Source organism: Ailuropoda melanoleuca, chromosome 2, assembly GCF_002007445.2.
Source record: "Ailuropoda melanoleuca isolate Jingjing chromosome 2, ASM200744v2, whole genome shotgun sequence".
Taxonomy (NCBI): domain Eukaryota; kingdom Metazoa; phylum Chordata; class Mammalia; order Carnivora; family Ursidae; genus Ailuropoda; species Ailuropoda melanoleuca.
In genome coordinates this window covers 59,378,065-59,401,236 of record NC_048219.1, presented here as the reverse complement: position 1 = coordinate 59,401,236, position 23,172 = coordinate 59,378,065, and the positions used below count along the sequence as shown (strand labels likewise).

The 23,172-nt window shown below is 38.4% G+C and overlaps 1 protein-coding gene across 9 annotated transcripts in view; it reads left to right on the top strand.

Moving 5' to 3' along the window:
• KYAT3 (kynurenine aminotransferase 3) overlaps positions 1 to 23,172 on the top strand; it is a 59,056-nt gene that overhangs the window by 15,217 nt on the left and 20,667 nt on the right. For 4 of the 9 annotated variants that reach the window (XM_034653831.1, XM_034653830.1, XM_034653824.1 and 1 more), the window contains exons 3-8: positions 10,758 to 10,816; positions 11,338 to 11,482; positions 16,599 to 16,748; positions 20,159 to 20,245; positions 21,013 to 21,138; positions 21,238 to 21,358. In XM_034653831.1, coding sequence (XP_034509722.1) covers positions 10,758 to 10,816; positions 11,338 to 11,482; positions 16,599 to 16,748; positions 20,159 to 20,245; positions 21,013 to 21,138; positions 21,238 to 21,358 — 688 coding nt within the window. Of the gene's footprint in view, positions 1 to 4,026; positions 4,085 to 10,757; positions 10,817 to 11,337; positions 11,483 to 16,598; positions 16,749 to 20,158; positions 20,246 to 21,012; positions 21,139 to 21,237; positions 21,359 to 23,172 lie in introns of all 9 variants that reach the window. The other 5 variants (XM_034653827.1, XM_034653828.1, XM_034653829.1 and 2 more) reach the window with 2 other exon arrangements.

Genomic DNA, 23,172 nt, shown 5'->3' with positions numbered 1-23,172 from the left:
CAATGTCCATAGTTCGTACTAGGGTTCACTCTTAGTGTTGTACATTCTATGGATTTTGACAATGTATAATGTACCTTTATGGTATCCTGCAGAATAGTCCTGTCTTCTGGCTGTTTAGCCCTCCTTCCCCCTCCCAAGCCCTGAAAATCATTGATCTTTTTACTATCTTCATGATTTTGCCTTTAAGACTCCCCCATGTGTTGTCTCTTTGCTGAATAGCTAATTTCTTTTTAGCACTGAATAATATTCTATTGTCTGGTTGTATCACAGTTTATCCATTCACCTAATGAAGGATACCTTGGTTGCTTCCAAGTTCTGGCAATTATAAATAAATCTGCTATAAACATTCACACACAGGATTTTTTTATGAACATAATTTTTCAGCTCCTTTGTGTAAATACCAAGGAGAATGATTGCTGGGTTATATACTAGAAGTATCTTTAGTTTTATAAGAAACTACTCTGGCAGCTTTTTACAGTCAGTTTTATCAAGGTACAATAAACAGCATCCATTTAGAGGTTAAAACTCAGTGGTTATTTAAAGATGTATATGTTATGAAACCATTGCTAAAATCAACATACGGAACATGCCCATCACCCCTAAAAGATCCCTCATGTTCCTTTGCAGTCCATCCTTCGCTCTGTTGATTTGCTCTGGCTCCATAGATTAATTTGCTTCTTAAAAAATTATTATTTTAGGGATGCCTGTGTGGCTCAGTTGGTTAAGCCTCTGACTCTTGATTTCAGATCAAATTATGATTTCAGGGTTATAAAATCGAGTCCTGCATCCAGCTCTGCACTGAACATGGAGCTTAAGACTCTCTCTCTCCCTCTCCCTCTGCCCACCCCCATCCCCAGAAATAAATAAATTGATTAATTAAAATAATCTAAAAATTATTTTATATTAATTGGATTATATAGAATGTACAATTGTGTTTATCATTTTTTCACATGCATAATAATTTTTAAACTTATGCACGTGTGATGTATCAGTAGTTCATTCCTTTTTATTTCTGAACAGTGTGCCATTATATGGATGTACCTTCATTCATTTACCCCTTTACCTGTTAATGGACTTTTACATTGTTTCTAGTTTTTTGCTATTGTGAATAAAACTACTATGAATATTTATGTGCAAGTGGTTGTGTAGCCATACATTTTCACTTCTTGTATGCTACATTTATGTTTCATTTTTAAGCTAAGCAGCTTTCCAAAGTGGTCGTACCATTTTACATTCCCACTAGGGTTGTATGAGTTCCAACTACTCCACATCCTTATCAACACTCAGTATCTACAATTTTAGCCATTCTGATGGGTATCTAGTAGTACCTCATTGTGGTTTTATTTTGCATTTTCCTAATAACTCATGACATTGAAGATCTTTTATTTGCTTTTGGCCATTCATGTGTCTTCTACAAAGTGGCTGTCAAATCTTGTTTGCCTTCCTATTGAGTTGTAAAAGTTCTTTATGTATTCCAAATAGTAGTCTTTTGTAAGATATGTGTTGTAATACTTTCTCCCATTCTGTGGCTCACCTGGCAACTATTTAAGATTTGTGAGCCCACTGAATGATATTGTAGGGGAGGAAAAATATAACTCTATCGTCCACCCTCCTAGGCTTTCTGACTGAGGCTCTGCAAATTAGATTTACAAAAGACAGATTAACAAGAGTAAAACGAACATAGCTAGTTAACATATGCATTGTACATACATACAGGAGAGCTCAGTGATGAATAACTAACTCAAAGGGGTGGTTAGAACTTGGGCTTGGATAGCATCTTAAGAAAGAACAGTATAGAGAAGTGACAAGACAAAGGGAAAGGGGCTTAGGAATGGAAAATAAGGGTAGTTTTAGTAAGTGTTCTTATGTAGACTCCTCTTGTGCTATTTCATCTGATAAGAGTCTAGAATTGTCTCTGGTGATTGTCTTGCCTATCCTGGTAGAGAGGGGAGGGCAGAGAGTTTTTCTTGCATCTGCTTCTTCTCAGTTGCCTTCAGCTCAAAATGGTCCTTATGTCAAAGTGGCATATTTTGGGGTGGCATACTCTGATTTTCTATAAAATCAAAATAGAATACATAAATTTTTTTAAGTCAAGCAATATTAATAATAAACATTTTTTTGAGTGTTCCCCATATGCCTCTGCACTATGTGCCTTATGTGATGTCTCATTTAATCCTTCTAGCTGTCCTGTTTTGTAAATACTATTTTTATCTTCAGTTTGCGACTAAGGAAATGTGGGTTTGGTCTTTAATCACCATACTATATGTTATCAGGTAGATTGTGTTTAATAGTCTCCTGTGGCCACTGTAACAAATTACCACAAACTTGATGGCTTAATTACACAGAAATTTATTCTCAGTTATGGAGATGAGAATTCAAGATCAGTATCACTGGGCCAAAATGAAGGTATCAGCAGGGCCACACTCCCTCCAGTGGCTCCAGGGAATAATATGTTCCTTACTTCTTCCAGCTTCTGGTGGCTGCTTGTACTCCTTGGCTTATGGTCAGATCAGCCTAATCTTCAAGGCCAGCATCTTCAGATCACCCTCTGCTCTGTCTTCACATGGCCTTTTCCTCTGTATGTGTTTGAACTCCATCTGCTTCCTTTTAAAGATACCTGTGATTATATTTAGGGCCCACCTGGAAAATCCAAAAATAATCAGGACCAACTCAAGACTGTTAATTTAATCACATCTGCAAGGATATAAGGATATATATTGCCATATAAGGAAATAGTCACAAGTTCCAAGGGTTAGGATGTGAACATCTTTTGGGAGGTCATTTCTGAGTCTACCACAGTGGGGCTTATGGAGAAGATCATATCAAACAGGGGAAAGAATTTGAATTAAAGCATAGGAAACAGGGGTGCCTGGATGACTCAGTCGGTTAAGCATCCAACTCTTGATTTTGGTTCAGGTCATGATCTCACAGTCATGAGATTGAGCCCTTTGTTGGGCTCCAGGCTCAGGATGGAGCCTGCTTGATATTCTTTCCCTTTCCGTCTGTCCCCCACCCCTCTCACGTATGCGTGCACTCTCTCCTTCTCTCTCACTCTTAAAAAAAAAAAAAAAGGTATGGGAAACAGAAACACCATGAATGCAATTAGAGAATGGCAGGTGGCTCTGAGCTGTTGAATCACTGTATGTGAGGGGATGGCATGGTGGGAGAGAAGCGGAGTGGTAGCCCAGTATCTGCTTTAAGTTCATAGCTCTGTAGCACTGAGGGATCGGTCAGAGGGAGGAAGCCCTTGAAGTACTTAAAAATGAGGATAGTTAAAAAGAGATGGGATTTCATTCACATGTTCAGAAAATACTTGTAAATACCACCTGCCAAACACCACTTTAGTTTCCAGAGACACAGCACTGAACAAGATAAGTCCTTGAGGTTTTTGTTTTAGTGAGCAAGATAGATAATTAAGAAATAATAATTTCAAATAGTGGCGAATGTTGTAAGAAAGTTAGAGAAACATGCTAACATTCTTGGTGGGGCTAGTAGGAGAGAGGCGATGACTAATGTTAAGGCATATAGTTTTAGAAGCCCTCTCTCAGGAGGGTGTATTTTAATATTTGCGTGTGTGTGTGTGTGTGTGTGTGTGTGTGTTTAACCATACAAATATTTATTTATATAGTAGGGAAAAACTCATTTCCATCTCCTCCAAGACACCATGAGGTCTGACCATACACACACACACACGCACACACACACACACACACACACACAGCTTCCTTGCTACACACCAGTTTCCAAGTGGAGGAGGAAGCCATTGCTGTTCCAGCATTCACCCAAGGAAACAAAGGCAAGGCAAGGCAAGGTGGAATCTGGGCCTAAGAGAAGGGCATTCCAGGCAGAGGACAAAGCAATTGCAAACTCTTTTATATCAGCAACTTCGCTGCAGTACCAAAACCCACAAAATCTTACCTTCTTAGGTCACTAAACATTTTATTCTCATCCATGTTATATGTAGGCTACAAATCAGTAGTGGCTTTGTTCCAGGTTGTAGCTCCACTCTATATCTTTTTATTCCAGGATTGAGACTAAAGGAGTAGCCCCTATCTGAGACAAGGTCTTCTCATCGCAGAGAAGTGTGAGTATAAGCCATAACCATAGTATGAGCCAAAACCATGCATAAGCACTTACAGCTTCTTAGACATCGTATATGTCACATCCACTCACACGCCATTGACCAGAGCAAATCACATGGCCAGTCTGAGTCACTCCTTCTGAAAAGAAGTGGTGAATACTATACAGAGTAATATAACATATGATAGAAATAAACCGGGTGTGCTTAAGGTATAGAAAGAACAAAGGCTCAGTGAGAATAGGGAATCCTCGTTTGTTTTGCTCACTGATCTAGTCCACGCTGAAGAGTACCTTTTGCACAATACATATTCAATAAATATTCGTTGCATGGATGAACGAAAGCCAGTGTGATTCGAATGTAAAGGAGACATGAGATTGCAGTCACTAGCAATGTATCAGTCAGTAAGAGGAAACTTAATTTCACCCCGCCTTCGAAATTGGTTCTATAGCCGGCTCTCTCCCTTGGCTCTGTTCCAGCAGTAGAAGCTTCAGCCCCACATCTTTAGCTCTGCTACAGATTCGGGGTGTCTACAGCACTCTCCCTATGAACCTTCCCACGTAGACACACTGCCGTGGCCTGAGACCCCTCCCTCCTTTCAAGAACATCATCAACTCCTGTTTCTCTGGAAAATGCTCTTTTCCCCTATTCGAACCATGTTTTTCTATAGAGGCTACTGTCTTATAGAGTTACTATCCAGGGGTATTGACAAGTTCTGGCTCAGGGAGCATGCCTGGAAGAACCAGGGGATTGTGGAGTCAGGTCCGTACCATTACTTGATTGGGTAGTGAGCACATTGAAAGACATCATCCAAAAAAAGGGCATCATTATTCAACTGCATGTCTACACCTCTCATGATCTTGCTCTACACTGCTTTTGCTAGTATTTTTTCATCATGGTCTTAACAACCATACTAACATAGTACTTCTTAAATTCTTGGGGAAATGCCACAGTTTATTAGCCAAAGCTAGGTCATTCAGAACCCTTCCCTAGAATTTTCAAAATTGGGATAGAGAAAGCAACTCTCAGTCCCTCTGGTGGTGAAACTGGGAGGTGTGACTGTGTTTTTGTCTCCTGTGGAGAAAAGCAGACCAAGATTGGGTAGAAATGTAGAGGAAGCAGAGCCCTGGTGACGTTCAGGTTTCTGGCTTCAGTTACCCTTAAGCCTGGCCACACGTCTTTCCTTATCATGGTGACACAAGCTTTCTGATAAGTTCCCCTTTTTGCCTAAACTGTCTTTGATTGCGTTTCTGTCTGAAGGAGCTGAGTAACAGCTTGGGTCTATGCAGTGATCTGTTTCTCAGCCTCAAAGCTAGAGAAGAATAAAACAAAGTTTCTTTTCAGCCAGATTAGGAAACAATCAACTTTCTGGCAAACAAACTGGTAAGGTGTCCAATTATGCAATTTATTATGCAATCATATGCAAAATTTCTTATTTTTTAAAAGATTGATTTATTTATTTTAGAGTGAGAGAGAGCACAAGAGAGCAAGCATGGGGAGGAGCAGAGGGAGAGGGAGAGAGAAACCTTAGCAGAGGGAGAGGGAGAGGGAGAGAGAAACCCCTCACTGTGCCCGATTCAGGGCTTGATCTCACAACCCAGAGATCACCACCCCAGCCGAAACCAAGAGTTGGAGGCCTGACTGCACCACCCAGATGCTGGCAAAATTTCTTTTTAAAATAGATCTGTATTTAAAAAGACATTTAGGATGTAAGGGCTAAGGAAGAAGGGAAATGATACTGTCATCACTGTGTTTGTTGGAACATCAGATTTTATACCTTACATTTTCCATAAAAGTAAATCAAAACTTGTGTGTTTAGGTAGTTTAGCTGGAGCTAGATGACTATATATTGATGATATTTCATCATTCTTGTGTTAATAAATACTTGTGTTATAGTAGGGCATTCCCCTCCACATCAAACCTTAAAACTGAAGGAAACAGAATAGGAACCCTATAATTAAATGCACAGTAGAAACACACTACCTATAATTGCAAAACATTGAAAATAACAAATGCCTGAATGATAGGGAATGAATGAGTAAAGAACCTGAAATAACATCTGCTAAACAAAGGTGAAAATTTTATGACTAAGAAAATTTATAAAATGTTTAAGATACCCTGTTAAAAGAAAAGGCAAATGTTTAACAAATTACATGTGATGGCAACTAGAAATACCTAATTCATAGATCTGAAAGATAATGGATGTTTTGGCTGCTCCAGCAGCCAGACACTACATTAGAGCGGTGCCCATTATATTGTTATTTACCTTCTGCTCCAGCCTAGTGTTCAAATCCTGGGGTCTGTTTCTCATGTCTGATTATTGTCTTCACCTCTCTAACCATTAGCTTTGTTATTTCTGCTTCTGACCTTTTCTTGCATTCTTTATCTTCTTATGCTTGACTCGGCCCGTACTTCATAGATACTCACAGCCTCAGCTTCCCCAGATTTAACCCACCATTTGGGTTTTTCTACACCTATCCTATCTGACCTAAAAGTGGCAGTCTTACAGTCAGAGTTCTCAAAATATATACAGTTGAAACTTTAGTATGCTAGTCTTAGGATAATGGGTAATATTTTTTCTTTCCAGGGTTTCCTTGTTCCAGCACCACTGCAGTAACCATTTTAGAGAGAATTAGCAATAAGCTTTTTTTTCATCTCTGCCAAGAGTGGCACTTAGTGGTCATTCTGCAGAACTGCACTTTTCGGCCTCAAGTTGACTAAAAAAGATGCTGCTTATTATTTCAGTAGCATTTTTGTGTTTATAACATAGCACTGCAATATATGTATGCCAGATATTAATTTACCTGGGAGCAGAAACCAGCTCATGGAGTAGCTGCTTCAGAAATTATATAGGCCCTGTAGATTTCCCATCATATACCTGACGCTCATACTTAATTCCCCATAGGATTCCAGGTTTATTTTCATTCTATAAGACTGGATCTGCTCTAGATAGTAATTGTTATATAGTGAGCATATCATCTACTGCTGAATCTTGATGTTTTTAGACACTGTCTGGTGTCTTGTAAATGTTCATCACTGTATTAATTTCTTCTGGCTGCCTTAATAGAATATGACAAACTGAGGGGCTGAAGCAACAAACCTGTATTAGCTCACAATTTTGTAGGCTAAAAGCCCAAGAGTGAAGTGTACCAGGGTTGGTTTCTTCTGTATGATGTGAGAAAGTCTGTTCATGCTTTTCCCCTAGTTTCTGGTGGTTTGCCGACAATCTCTGGCATTCTCTGACTTTCAAAATATCACCTTCGTCTTCATGTGACATTCTCCCTGTATACCAGACTGTCTCCAAATTCACCGTATTTATAAGGATACTGTCATACCAGATTAGCCTCCCCCCAACCCATGGCCTTAATTTAGCCAATTATATCTTCAATGAACCTATTTCCAAATAAGTTCAGATTCTGAGGTACTGGGTGGTAGGGCCTCAACATGAATTTGGGGGGGTACACAATTCAACCCACAACAGTCATTGTACCTCCAGACTTCATTTCTGCCATGTTGGTATCAGGCATAGCAATGAATTGCTTTGGCCAGTACGATGTGAGTAGAAGTGGTATGTGCATATCTCAGCAGAAATTTAAATTTTTTTCCCTCTGCTGTGAAACTGACAGTATTCCAAAAAGAGGCTATTTCATCAGCTTATGTCTCAGAGTGACAGTGACATGGAACAAAGCAGCAGCTGACCTTCAGTCAGTATGTAGTATGATTTTAAGCCACCAAGACTTTGGAGTCATTTGTTACTGAAGCACATACTAACTTAAGCTGACTGGCACAATAAGTACTTAAGTTAAGCCAACTGATACCATAAGTTCACTTCTAATTTGTGGGTTTTTTTCATTCATCAGATATTTGTTGAAAAATTACTGTGTGCTAAGCATAGTTCTATGTGTTGGACACTGTGATAGTTAATTTTATGTCAGTTTGGCTCTGCCAAAGAACCCAGATATTTGTTCAAACATAACTGTAGATGTCTCTAAAGGCATTTTTCAAATGAGATTAACATTTAAATCAGTAAATTTTAAGTAAATTGCCTTCTATAGAATATGGGTGGGCCTGATCCAATCAGTTGAAGGCCATAAGAGAAAAAAGACTAAAGTTCCCCCCAGGAAGAGGGAATTCTGCCTCCAGACTACCTTTAAACTCTGAGCTGTAACATCAACTCTTCTTGGGTCTCTAGCCTGCTGGCCTGCTCTGCAGATTTCAAACTTGCTGACTCTCACAAGTCAGACAAGCCAATTCCTTGAATCACTATATATATGCACATTCTATTGGTTCTGTTTCTGTGGAGAAACCTGATTAATACAGACACATACCAATGAATAAGCTAGAACTAATCCTCAGGGTTTGTAGTCTAAGGAAGGATATAGATAAATAAACAGGAAAATTACAGTGTTATATAGTGAATGCCTGAAAGTACTCCGTGTGATAGGAGTATGTAGGAAGAATATATAACCTTGACCTAGGGAATCAGAAAACACTCTCCGGAGGAAATGAAGTCTAACTTGAGAACTGAAAGTGGTGAGTGGATTAGGAATTAGCCAAGTGCTGAGACAGGGTGGTGGGGAGCAGGGATCGAATTGAGCACAGAACATGCATTCTCAACAGGGGCATTATTGACCTCAAGGGGAGAAAATTGGTGCTTGGCAGGTGAAATGAACCATAGCTATTACAATGTTTTGTGACCTTGTAAAGCTCAGTCCTATCTGACAAAACTCCTTAATTTACGGGGCATTAGGGGAGATGATTAGAAGAAATATCTGAAAGGTCTCCTTATGAGGGCAGTGATGAAAAAGAGGTTGGGAAACATTGGTGTAGAAAGACCACTAAGGTAGAGGAATTTGAAATATTAAAATGGTTAAGGCATAGAGGTGGGAAGGAACAGAGGCAGGGAGGTTGTGAGAGAGAGGCTGTTCTGGACACAGATTTTAAAATTAAATATGGTAATGTGTTTTGCCTTCAATTATGTAAATATTTTAAGTAAAATTGGACTTTGTGTCTAAATGATCTGCTGAAGACTTTTCTCACTTGTTTGTGTATGAATTTGTACTCTGTGTTTGCAGCCACACGCTAAATGAATCATTAAGTTTTAAACATTTTAATGGCAAAGGGCAATTGTTAAAATATCTTTTTCTGTGTATCATTCTGGGACTTTTTAGTTTTATAATTGTAGTTTCTAGAGTAGCATCATGTTCAGGTGGGTACTTAATCCTAATGCTATTCTGGAAGGCACCTTAACCTTTGGGGAATTTGCATGTGATTTATTTCACTGGAGTTTCAAAGATTAAAAAATATGAGAGTAAAAAGATATTTTTCTTGGTTCCTTTGTTGGAATAGAATGAGAACAATGGTCTATTTAATAACCATTATCATTATCTTCCTCCCAGATTGAATTAAAATTGCTTTAATATTCTATTAGGAAAATCTTTATAAAAATGCTGCCAATCATTTTTTTCCCCCAGCCGCTTGTTAACAATGAACTCAACGCTAATTCAGTGCTTTGGGGAGATAGTATAAACTTAATTTTAAAATCTAGAGAACTAACAAATTGTATGCTGTAACATAATTTTAACTTTTAATATTTTCTACCATAGCCCTAGCTCGCTTGGCGTAAGGAGACCTGATCTAAATGTCTAATACACTTTTGTTAGGAGGCAACATTCTGGTAATATTTTTTATAAGGTCTTGTTACGTAAAAGACAGTATATAGAAATAGATCTGGGGGCGCCTGGGTGGCTCAGTTGGTTAAGCGTCCGACTCTTTATTTCAGCTTGTATCGTGATCTCAGGGTTGTGGGATCAAGCCCTGCGTTGGGGTCTGCACTCAGCGTGGAGTCTGCTTGACATTCTCTCTTTCCCTCTCCCTTCCTCTGCCCCTTCCCCTGCTCATGCTCTCGCTCTAAAAATAAATAAATAAAATCTAAAAAAAGAAAAAAAAAAGAAATCTGAGTATGTATTCTGGAGTCAAACTGCCTGGGTTCAAATCCTGAGTTGAATCTGTTTGTGTTTAAATGTTCCTAGCTTCTGTAAACTTGGGCCGATGTGTAAAGTTCTATAACCTTATCCTCTGTACCTCACTTTGCTCCTATGTAAATTAGGGGTAATAAGAGAACCACTCCATAGGGTTGTGGTGAATATGAAATGAGTTAATTATGTACAACACTTAGAACAGTGCCTGATACGTACTCAGTGCTCGGTAATGTGAGCATTATGATTTGGGGCTCTCCATTGAGTAGTTTTAAAACCATTTGTGGAGTGCTTCCTGTGTGCCATACAAGGCACTTACTTGTGGAATTGTTAGTACATCTTACCTAAAATGATCTTCAGAGAATGACCCAAGGTTTTTTTTTAAACTGACTTTTTTAAGTATCATTATTGTTCTCTTCAGTACATTTCAGGCCTTCAAATTGGTTTATTTCTTTAGGCTATTTTTGTTCCTTTGTGAGAAGATAAACATCTAAGGATCGTAAGAAAAAGCACTTCTTAGGGCAGTAGGTGGGAGATGATTCCACTTCAGAATTTTGTATTGGAGTCTGGTATTTGTCATTTTGGTACCGCTTTTTCCATGGTGACATAGGGAAAAGGTAGAGTTACCCATGATTTTCTGGCTTTTCTGAATTTTGATTAAAGAAATTTTTAAAAAACCTTTCAATATTTGTATCTTTCAGAAGATGTCTTTGAAAATCACCAATGCAAAACGAATCGAAGGCCTTGATAGTAATGTATGGTAAGTACCTTAGAATAAACAATAATAATTTGGAGAAGCTTTTTTTCCTACACATTTTGATATTCCTAGTTGGGAATTTTTAGCCTCATCTATAGTCCTCAAATAAAGGCACTTTTTAAATTTATTCATTAAGTGAAATTGGCAGGAAGTTACAGATCCATACGCTGATTTATTCACCTGGTACGTGTGCTCAGCCTGTGAATAGGCAGAGAGAAGGACAAAGAGCTTACCTTGTAATCCATGGTTTAGCAGCAGCTGGTACGGTTGAAGGGAAAAAAATAAATGATGACACTGTGGGTATCAAGAAACAGATTTGTATGAAACTTCTAAGTTCATTAGTTCAGCCATCATTTAATTAGATAAAGTCATTTTGTAGATGGTGAAGTTTTTGTTGGAAATTTGTTTTTCTTTTATTTGTAAGACTAAACTAGGTCCTAGTTTTTCAGTTTTACATTAAGGTCATGAGGTATAAAAAGCTAACTTTGTAATTATAGTACTTACTTGTATTTTTTAAATTTTAGGGTTGAATTTACAAAGTTGGCTGCAGACCCCTCTGTTGTGAATCTTGGCCAAGGCCTTCCAGATATATCCCCTCCTATATATGTAAAGGAGAAGTTATCAAAGATTGCAGCAGTTGATAGCCTGAACCAGTATACACGAGGCTTTGTGAGTATATGAAGACCATGTGGGGCCTGAACTTGTATTTTATATTGTATTGTGTGGGAATGTACTTCCATCCCTTCTGTGTAATTGGCTTTCTGGGACCAGGTGTCCCAACCTGATAATTGGAGGAACCCCCACCCTTGCTTGCCCTTATGTCCTAGAAGGAGCTGTCCCTAACTTCTAACCCTCCGCAGTCCTATCTTGGTCTTTCCTTTACTGTCGTTCCAGCATAGGGTCTGATGGCAACAAAGGAAGGAGAATCTTCTTTTTTTTGCAGCTTTTTAAAAAAAATTTCAGTATGGTTAACATACAGTGTTATATTAGTTTCAGTGTACACTATTGTGATTCAGTAATTCTATTCATTATTCAGTACTCACCACGATGTGTACTCTTAATCCCCTTCATGTATTTCACCCATCCCCCCACCCACCTCCCCTCTGCTAACCATCCATTTGTTCTCTATATAGTTAAGAGTCTGTTTTTTGGTTTGTCTCTCCCTCTTTTTTCCTTTGTTTGTTTGTTTTGTTTCTTAGATTCCACATATGAGTGAAATCGTATACTATTTGTCTTTCTCTGACTGACTTATTTCACTTAGCATTATATTCTGGCTCCATCCATTTTTTGCAAATGGCAAGATTTCATTCTTTTTTTGATGGCCGAATAGTATTCCATTATATCTATATCTATATCTATATATATATATACACCACATCTATACCCATTCATCTCTCGATGGACACTTGGGCTGCTTCCATAATCTGGCTATTGTAAATAATGCTTTTATAAACATGGGGTGCGTATATCTTTTTGAATTAGTGTTTTCAAATTCTTTGGGTAAATATCCAGTAGAATTACTGGATCATATGGTAGATCTATTTTTAATTTTTTGAGAAACCTCTGTACTGTCTTCCACAGTGGCTACATCAGTTTGCAGAGAATATTCTCTTGGCATACATATTTTCTCTCCCATTAACACATGTAGCCTCAGTATTGACCTCTTAATTAATATCCTCTATTTCCAACTAATTACTTCCTCCTCTCTACCTCTCTACCAATTCCTATCCTTCTGTGATAAAATACCTAGGATATACAAAGATTCCTAGATTCTACAAAAAAACTACCAGAACTTACTGAGTGAATTGAGCACGGTTGTGGGAACACAAGGCCAAAATATAAAAATCAGTTGTATTTCTGTATACTAAAAATGAACGGTTGGAAAGTAAAAATTTTTTGAATACCATTTACAATAGCATCCCAAAGGGTTAAATATTTGAACTGAATTTTTAAAATATATGCAAGATCTGTTCAATGACAACTACAAAACTTTGCTGAGAGACATTAAGTAAGACTTATACAAATGGAGTGGTATATGATGTTCATGGATTGGAAGACAAAATATTGTTGTCAGTTCTCCCTGAGCTGATCCGTAGTGGAGTTTGGCAAGCTATGGCCTTCAGCCATATCTGACCCGGTCCTGATTTTTGTAAATAAAGTTTTATTAGAACATAACCTGTGCCCATTCTTTTTTTAAAATTTTTTTGTTTAAATTAATTTAGTCAACATATAGTGTATTATTAGTTTCAGGGTAGAATTTAGTGATTTATCAGTTGCATATAACATCCAGTGGTCATTACTTCAAGCCCTCCTTAATGCCCATCACCCAGTTACCCCATCCCCTCACCCACCTCTCCTCCAGCACCCTCAGTTTGTTCCCTATAGTTTAGAGTCTCTTATGGTTTGCCTCCCTGTCTATTTTTATCTTATTTTATTTTTCCTTCCCTTCCCCTGTGGTCATCTGTTTTGTTTTTTAAATTCCACATATGAGTGAAATCATATGGTATTTGTCTTTCTCTGACTGACTTATTTCGCTTAGCATCATAGCCTCTAGTTCCATCCATGTCATTGAAAATGGCAAGATTTCATTCTTTTTGATGGCTAAGTAATATTTCTCTGTGTGTGTGTGTGTGTGTGTGTGTGTGCATCACATCTTCTTTATCCATTCATCTGTCAATGAACATCTGGGCTCTTTCCATAGTTTGGCTATTGTGGTATGCTACTATAAACAATGGGGTGCAGGTGCCCCTTCGAATCAGCACTTTTGTATCTTTTGGATAAATACCTAGTAGTGCAATTGCTGGATCATAGGGTAGTTCATATATATCATAAATATATGTATATCATAAATATATATATATATTAAGATGTTATTTACTTATTTGACAGAGAGACTACAAGCAGGGGGAGTGGCAGGCTCCCTGCTGAGCAGAGAGCCTGTCACAGGGCTTAAACCTAGGAGCCTGGGATCATGACCTGAACAGAAGGTAGCACTTAACTGACTGAGCCACCCCTCCGTTTATTTATTTATTTTTAAAGATTTTATTTATTTATTTGACAGGGAGAGAGACAGCCAGCGAGAGAGGGAACACAAGCAGGGGGAGTGGGAGGAAGAAGCAGGCTCCCAGCAGAGCAGGGAGCCCAATGCGGGGCTCGATCCCAGGACCCTGGGATCACACCCTGAGCTGACAGCAGATGCTTAACGACTGAGCCACCCAGGCGCCCCTTAAAGATTATTTATTTATTTATGAGAGAGAGAGAGAGAGAGAGAGCGTGTGTGTGCACAAGCAGGGGGGAGGGGCAGAGAGAGAAGCAGACTCTCTGCTGAGCAGGGAGCCCAAGGCGGGGCCCTATCCCAGGACCCTGGGATCATGATCTGAGCTGAAGGCAGAGGTTTAACTAAGCCACGCAGGTGCCCCGGATAGTTCTATTTTTAACTTTTTGAGGAACCTCCATACTGTTTTCCAGAGTGGCTGTGCCAGCTTGCATTCCCGCCAACCATTGTAAGAGGGTTCCCCTTTCTCCACATCTTCGCCAACATCTGTTGTTTCCTGACTTGTTAGTTTTAGCCATTCTGACCGGTGTGAGGTGGTATCTCATTGTGGTTTTGATTTGTATTTCCCTGATGATAAGTGATACTGAACATTATTTTCATGAGTCTGTTGGCCATTTGCATTTCTTCTTTGAAGAAATATCTGTTCATGTCTTATGCCCATTTCTCAACTGGATTTTTTGTTTTTTGGGTGTTGAGTTTGATAAGTTCTTTATAGATTCTGGATACCAGCCCATTATCTGATATGTCATTTGCAAATATCTTCTCCCATTCCATAGTTGCCTTTTAGTTTTGTTGATATTTCCTTTGCTGTAACCTATGCCCATTCCTTAAATATTTTCCAGTTTTTGTAAATATATGTGAGTATATGTATATATGTGTTTTTATATTGGAATAAGCACAGGGGATGGTATTGCACTGTCACCAGGCTGTGGATGACATTGGTCACCTCAGGGGGATGAGAAGGAAGTGTTGTTGAGGAGAGATCATAATTATATTTAACACATCTTTGCCTAGTTTAAATTATTATATGAAGCATGCATTATTTTTGTGATTAAAAATTTTTAAAAACACAGATCCTTATTATTCTGAGGAGAGATGTGTAGTGTTTATGGTTGCTTTCAGATCACCCTTTGCTAGAATTTGTTACACCTGTTATTAAAATGAAATTCAAAGGAAATTTTGGATTTCTGGGAGTAGTGACAGTTTTCTCTTGCTCTTTTCACTAATCGTGTATATTTTTTGGAGGTTGAATTTAAGTGGTCTTTTTCTCTTGCTATTATTTTTTAGTTTACTGCTGTGTTCTGTCACCTCCCCTATTAATTATACTCACTTTCTCTAATATTATAATATCTCCTAATTTCAAAATATAGAAATGTGCTATAGCTTTGTTTTTATTGATTTTAATTGGGTAAGGGTCTGTGGCATACTAGCCGACATTCTGACAAAGGTGACAAACAAAAGTATCTTTAACAAAAAAATGACTCCTTTTCATATGACCTAGGGATGGATAACTTAGAATGACTGAAGGCTGTTGTACTTCATAAACCTGGGGTATATCCTACCAGCCTTCCTCTTGTCCTGTGTCCTGATCCAGTTTATTCCTCCAGAGCCCAACGTGCTTTGCGAAAAAGGCACATGCCCTGCAATTGGACTCTCATTTGCAACTGACAGAAAAGCAAAGTGGTTCTCCAAAAGCAGAAAGAGGAGCTACATGCTAGGAAAAAATAAGAAATATTGACTTCAATACCAAATAACACAAGGAGGGGAAAAGGGGAGGAAAAGAAAGAGAAGGAGGGAAGAGCAGAGAACGTAGAAGAAGAGCGAATGAATGAGTTAAGACTTCCTACACTGGGGCGCCTGGGTGGCACAGCGGTGAAGCGTCTGCCTTCGGCTCAGGGCGTGATCCCGGCGTTATGGGATCGAGCCCCACATCAGGCTCCTCTGCTATGAGCCTGCTTCTTCCTCTCCCACTCCCCCCTGCTTGTGTTCCCTCTCTCGCTGGCTGTCTCTATCTCTGTCGAATAAATAAATTAAAAAATCTTTAAAAAAAAAAGACTTCCTACATGCCTCAGACTTTGTGCATTTACAATCCCTTCATTCCTCTGGTGAACATTGTAGTTCACTTGGATGACTCCTCCCCTCTTGGCTAGCATGGTGGTGAAGAATGTCCTACTTCCTCCTAACATTAACTCTCACAGGAGCACTAATGTGCATTTCTTTGGGGGATTTGTTTTTGCCCTCTAAATATGTTGGCATAATAGCCTTCTCTTTAGTAACATGGAAGAATAGATTTGGGATATATAGACAATGCAGATTTTCCTATTTTAATTGGGGAAAAAGTCCAACTCTATGCAATATAATTTCATTACTGTCAAAAATAAAGTAATTGAATGTGATTTGATTTCTGTCAAAAAATCTGCTGTTGAAGATATATTTGGTACTGAAGTCAATTTTTATCAAAGCAAATACGTTGTAATTTTAAGTTCCCAAACCAGTCCTTTAACAGGGTTTTTTTTTAGTCATTAGCAAGTTTTCATGACCCTTCATGTAGGAATCCTGTGAGAGTAGAGAAAAAATGTTATTTCCATTCAAAAATGTAAATTTTCTTTGGATAATTATAAACATAAAACCCAAATTTTAAAAATTCTTTCATTTTAGATCCAGAGTACCTCCAAAAAGTAGATCCCATAATCAAATTCAAGATTTTTTTCCTGTTTTTTTATTCAACAGGGTCATCCATCACTTGTGAAAGCTCTAGCCTGCTTATATGAAAAATTTTATCAAAATCAAATCAATCCAAATAAAGAAATCCTTGTGACAGTAGGAGCATATGGATCTCTTTTTAATGCCATTCAAGGATTAATTGACAATGGAGATGAAGTAAGTATATTAACAGTATCATCTTACCTATACCAATTATTATCATTTGTACTGCCTTTGAGTCTTTTATTTATTTCACATTCTATTTTTTTTTTAAGATTTTATTTATTTATTTGACAGAGAGAGAGAGAGACAGCCAGAGAGAGAGGGGACACAAGCAGGGGAAGTTGGAGAGGAAGAAGCAGGCTCCCCTTGGAGGAGCCTGATGCGGGGCTCGATCCCAGGACCCTGGGATCACGCCCTGAGCTGAAGGCAGACGCTTAACGACTGCGCCACCCAGGCGCCCCTCACATTCTATTTTTAATTATTTTTGAAGTATAGTACACATGAGTAAGATTCACAAATCTTAAGTATATGGCTTGATCAATTGTTTGCATGCATATATTTATATGTATGTGTATATGTACCTCTGTCCCCACAAACCAGATGAAGACCTACTACATTTCCAGCACCCAGAAGGCTCCCTTTTGCCCCTGCCTAGTTTATATTCTTCCAGAGGTAACTACTCTTCTGTCTTCTATCACCATAGGCTCATTTTACCTGCTCTTTAACCTGACATATATGGAATGACACAGTATGTACTTTTGAATGGCTTCTTTCATTTATCATTATGTCTGTGAGATTCATCTGTTTTGTTGCATGTGACTCATTTTTACAGCCTGTTTAGATAAGAGTAAGTGGAAGGGCTAGCAATGATGGGGATAATGAATCTTTCATTTGCACAACTAAAATTACCCTTGTCTGAACTCAGCAAGTATTTGGTCAGTGTATTTTTGTGCCCAGCCTTGTTAGCAGCACCATGTGTAACAAGAAGGATGAGTGATTTCTGCTCTAGTTCTGTGACTCACATGGCCCCAAACTCGGTCAACTCTGCCCATAAATCCCCTTCGTCATTCCAATACCCCTGCTTCAGTATTTCCTGACCTCTTCATTAATTCAGAAATCGCTGAGGATCTCCTATACTAGGAGATTTTTAAAAGACAGCTTCTGTGTGGAAGGAGTTTTCTGTCTGGTAGAGGAGATACTCGCAAACTGGTGAATTGGAATGCGTGTGACAGTCAGTAGCGGAGAACGTGTAAGTTATGGTGGGGACGGCTCTGCTAAGGGAGGCCTGGAAGACTCCAGAGAGGCATTGCTTAAGCTGGAGTCTGAAGAATGAATATTTACCCTGATCTATGTTGTTAATTCCTTTCTTTGAACTCTCATGGCACTTTCCCTGTACCTCTTCTATAAAAGATACTGCTATTACTTTGTATTATGCTATTCTTTTACATCTCTAATTCCCTCTGCTGTGCCAGACAATAAGCTACTTAAGGAAACATCTTGAGGAAATACAGGTAACTTTCATATACATGATCTCCTTTAATCTATAAATTAGTTGAACGTTTTATCTCAGTCTCTGATGTTGTTAATCCTTTGTTGCTTCCTCTTGCATCTGCTCGAGCATCCCAAGGCTCAGCCCTTGACCTTCTTTTCTTTATTCTTTCTTCCCTGATCGCTGTATCTGATATCTTGAAACCACACACATGTCACTTTCTATCACACTGACCTGTTTTATTTCCTTTATAGCATTATTACTATCTGCAATTATCTATAATTTACTTCCATGTTTTCTTGTTTATTATCTCTCTCAGTAGAATGTAAGTTCCAGGAGAACCAGTTTATTGCTGTACTGTCAATCCCTAAAATACTGAATACTCAATAAATACTCTTCAGAAAGAGAGGGGAATTATTTCCATCATAAAAATGAAGAAATTACAGCAAAGAGTGTCAAGTATATTATTTCAGCTTTACCTCTCTGCCTCCCCAGTTTATTTTCCATTATTGAGCTCTCACTTCAAATCAGGCACTGTGTTTCTCACCAGGCTTCAAAGATAGGTCATCTTGGTCCCTGAGAATTTCAGACTAATTAGGAACTTACAGTCCACTTGAGAAAAAGATCCCTTCCCAAAGGGAATGAACAAAGATTGATTTCTTTGCCCTTCACATTAGCTGACACCTAACATAGTGAACTGTGTAGTAGGTGCTCAGTGTGAATTGAATGGTTAGCACAAACAAAGGGGCTTTAGAACGTAAGGCCCTTTGACCAGGTATTTCACATCATAAGAAATACACAGTAAATACGCAGAAATCACAGTATAAAGTGCAAATTTAGAACAACAATTAGATACCCTTAATTGAACACAAAAGTTAAGTGAGACAACTTAATGTTGACTTGTGAAATTATAAATAGTTACCCAATTTTTCTAAAGCAATTAAGCTGTATGTATAAGGTGCCATAAAAATGTTTGTACCCTTTAATCTAGCAATAGCCATCATGTAAATTTATTCAGCTATTTAAAAACAGAGAAACTAGGGGTGCCTGGGTGGCTCTGTCGGTTAAGTGTCTGATTCTTGATTTCAGCTCAGGTCATGATCTCAGGGTTATAAGATTGAGCTCCATGTCAGGCTGGGTGTGGAGCCTGCTTAAGAGTCTTCTCTCCCTCTTCCTCTCCCCCTCCCGCACTTTTGTGCTCTCTCTCTCAAAGAAAAGAAAGAAAGAAAGAAAGAAAGAAAGAAAGAAAGAAAGAAAGAAAGAAAGAAAGAAAGAAAGAAAGAAAAATGGAATGTAAATGACGGGTATAAATTATGTGTTCAAACTTTGTTATAGAAAAGTAAAAAGGAGGCTAGATATAGGCTGATGGTTTGTAGGTGGAATACCAACTGGACAGGTTGGATTGGCCCACTGGCTGACCTAAAAGCCAGCCCACAGGTGACTGAGCGAGAGCACACAGGGGCCAAAGAACAAGGAATAGATCTCAAGGGGCAAGGAAAAAAGCCCGAATCTAAATATAAGTCACCCGGAGGGAAATTGTGGGTATCAGACAATAACGATGGGCTCTTAACTAGGCTCCCTGCATTCAGTCTTTGTTTTGGAGTGCTTTTGAGCAGAGGGAAACATCTTTACTCTCAGGATAATACTTGTAAAGTAGTACCCCCTAATGGAGAGCATTGCTGTGTTTTCTTTCCTTATAGTTTTGGCTTCTGCCCCTTTGATATTTTATTTTATAATTTAAAATTTAAAGAAATTCTCAATGTTTTGGCTGGAACATTCCTTTGAGGATGTGATGAGAGCTAGGGCCTCTTCCTCCAAAAAATCTACCTAGGCACACGTAAAGCTTTGCATATAATTTCAAGAATCCCCCCTGCAAGCCCTTCTGTAGATCTCATTAAGAGACCAAGGACTCCTGGACAAGCATATCTCTAGGGTCTTTGCCACGTGGCTGTTAGCTCCATGAGAGCAGGGAAGGCCAGCTTTTTCACTGCTGCATCTCAGCATGTAGTATAGTGCCTTACACATAGTAGTTACACTGTATTTTTTAAATGCATGAATAATTGGTATGTTACATTCTTATTTGGTTTTACTTTAGGTCATAATAATAATGCCTTTCTATGACTGCTATGAGCCCATGGTGAGAATGGCTGGAGCAACACCTGTTTTTATTCCCCTGAGATCTGTAAGTTTGCCAGCACCATTCACATGCTTTAAGATGTTCTGAAAATATACATAATTGCTTTGTCCCTGGTGAAGTTTCTACTTTGATTACATTTTGGGATTCACTGTGTATCTCTACTATGATTAAAGGTCATCAGCTTCTTCAAGAGGGCAACTTTTATTACTTTATCCTGTGTTTGCCATGTGTCTCTGTTGTATCAGCATTCACATTATATATCACGGTATCTTCTGCAGTTCTGTGTCTCCCCCACCAACGTGAGCACCACCACTAACTCGCTTTCCTAGCACTGCTCCCCAGTGACTAACAGTGTAGGGTGTATGCTGGCTGCTCCATAAATGCTTGTTGAATTCTGAATGAAGTGATTTTTTAAATTTTGCTTTTATTTTTAGGAATTTAATCAATGCGCTACCATTGTCTTTTTAAAAATCTTACTAAAATAAGTAATACACTAAGGTGAATCACAGAATCTTATATTAGCTTTAAAGTACCAGACGTGTTAACCATGGTTATAGCTGGCTCCTTTGACACTTTAACAGCTGTTTATGTCGACAAGAGTTTATTTTCCCATTTAATAGGTATGAGCATGAAACTCAAGTCCTCTGGGCTCTTAAAGCTTGGTGATTTCTGTTTATTTTCTTTGTTAGTCATTTATTCAGTTACCTTCACCTTACCTTTCTCTAATTTTTTTTCCCAGTTAGGTTATTTATTTGTAAGGTAGCAAACATGAATTAATTGAGTTAAATCACATTTTGATTCTTCATACTTAGAAACCTGTTGATGGGAAAAGATGGTCTAGTTCTGACTGGACATTGGATCCTCAAGAACTGGCAAGTAAATTTAATTCTAAAACCAAAGCTATTATACTGAATACTCCACATAACCCCATTGGCAAGGTGAGTCTTTGATCTCTTTATACTGTCTTCTGACCAATCATTTTCTCACATGTTGAATCATAATTGGCTCTCCTATTTTGTTTTCTTTAATACATATAGGTATATACCAAAGAGGAACTCCAAGTAATTGCTGACCTTTGCATCAAAAATGACACACTCTGCATCAGTGATGAGGTTTATGAATGGCTTGTATATACTGGAAATAAGCATTTAAAAATAGGTACTGATTATTATTACATAGAGTCACAAATCTAAATGTGTTTGGGCACGTGTGGAACAAGTGATTGGAAAGGATCCCAGAACAGCTTTAAAATAGTCCTTGCAATGGGTATCTATCGGGATGAGCACTTAAATGGGATTTGAATAAATGATGCTTGAGTGAAACAATAAACAGATTGAAGGATAGGCAGTACAAACGAAGGGGAAGAGATCTTTGGATCATACTATAAAGCTATGAAACCAGAGAAGTCATACTTTTCCTTATATCCTTGGCTTTTTTTCAAGAATCCATCTATTACTTGGTACATAAGATACAGGGAGCTTACTTGTTCCCAAGCTGGACTGTTTGTGCTGAGCAAGTTGCCAAAATGCCAAGTCAATAGGAGAAAATTGCAGGGCCACTAAGCTATTGCTGCTTGATCTTTGCCTGGGATTTCTTCATTACTACTGTGCCATCTCATAAGTGCCTCAGTGTCTTCTGGAGTTTTCAAACTGATATCAGCTATAAGATTATATGCTGTGCTGCAGATTTGGGTCTTTGCACTTGCCCTTCCAATGCCTGGAAACACTTCTCCCCCTAGATAGCCACATGGCTCAGGCTCTCACCTCCCCCAGGGCTCTATTCAAATACCAATTTTTTTGGCCACATTTAAGATAGTTACAAGTTTTCCTTCCAGCATTTGCTTTGCATTTTTTTTTTTACTGTTTTTTTTTCCTTAATAATAAATATCCAGACCTAGATTGTTTACTTCTAACCTGCTAAAACATAGGGATTTTTGTTTGTTTTAATGTCTTCTGAATCCCCAGTTTTCAGGATAGGATCTTACACGTTAGATGATCAGAACGTAATTGATGAGTAAACGAATAGAAAGTATGAAAAGGATAAGGGAAGGAAAACTAAAATCACTGTGGCAGAAATCAATAAATAAAAAATTAGTGCACTTACATATAAATAGTTGTATATATCATAATTATCCCTATGGTACATTATAAATTGTAAAAATACAGAGGACAAAGCAACTGCTTGAGGGGATCAACAGAGGAATGGGCAAAAGATGGAATTTGCTAAGCAGAGAGGTAGAAAGAAAATTCATACCAGATAAACTAATATGGACTGAGGCAAGGAGGCATAACAAATCAAGATATACTTAAGATTAGGGCAAGTGGTTTATAAGGATATAACCAGCACAGATGATAATGGAAAAGGAGGGTAATTCTGACAGCCTTGAATATGAGAACAGAGTTTAAACTTGCTGAGGAGGTCAGTGGTTCTGAAACTCAAAACCTTAGTATAGAGCACCTCAAAGCCACGAAGTTCACATCAAGAAATAGGGATACATTGCCTTCCATCCTGAAACAAGAAACAGTTTTCCTAACAGAAGTTTAACAATTAGAAGAAGTCATTAGGGGCACCTGGGTGGGTCAGATGGGTTGAGCATCCAATTCTTGATTTCGGCTCAGGTCATGATCTCAGGGTTGTGAGATCAAGCCCTGCATGGGGCTCCATGCTCAGTGGGAAGTCTGCTTAAAGAGTGTCTCCCTCTGCCCCCCCACCCCCTTCTCGTGCGTGCGCGCACACACACACACACACACACTCTCTCTCTCTCTCTCTAAAATAAGGAAATAAATCTTTAAAAAAAGAAATCAATATAAAAATCACAGTTCTGTGCATATTTGTAACAAAGAACCATTGAAATACACATCAGAGTTTTATTTTGTCATTAGTGTTCACTTACTAAGTGTTCATTTGTTTCACCATTGGTAGCATACACTGTAGATAAACAGTAGTACTTATTTTAAGTGCTTAAGAACATT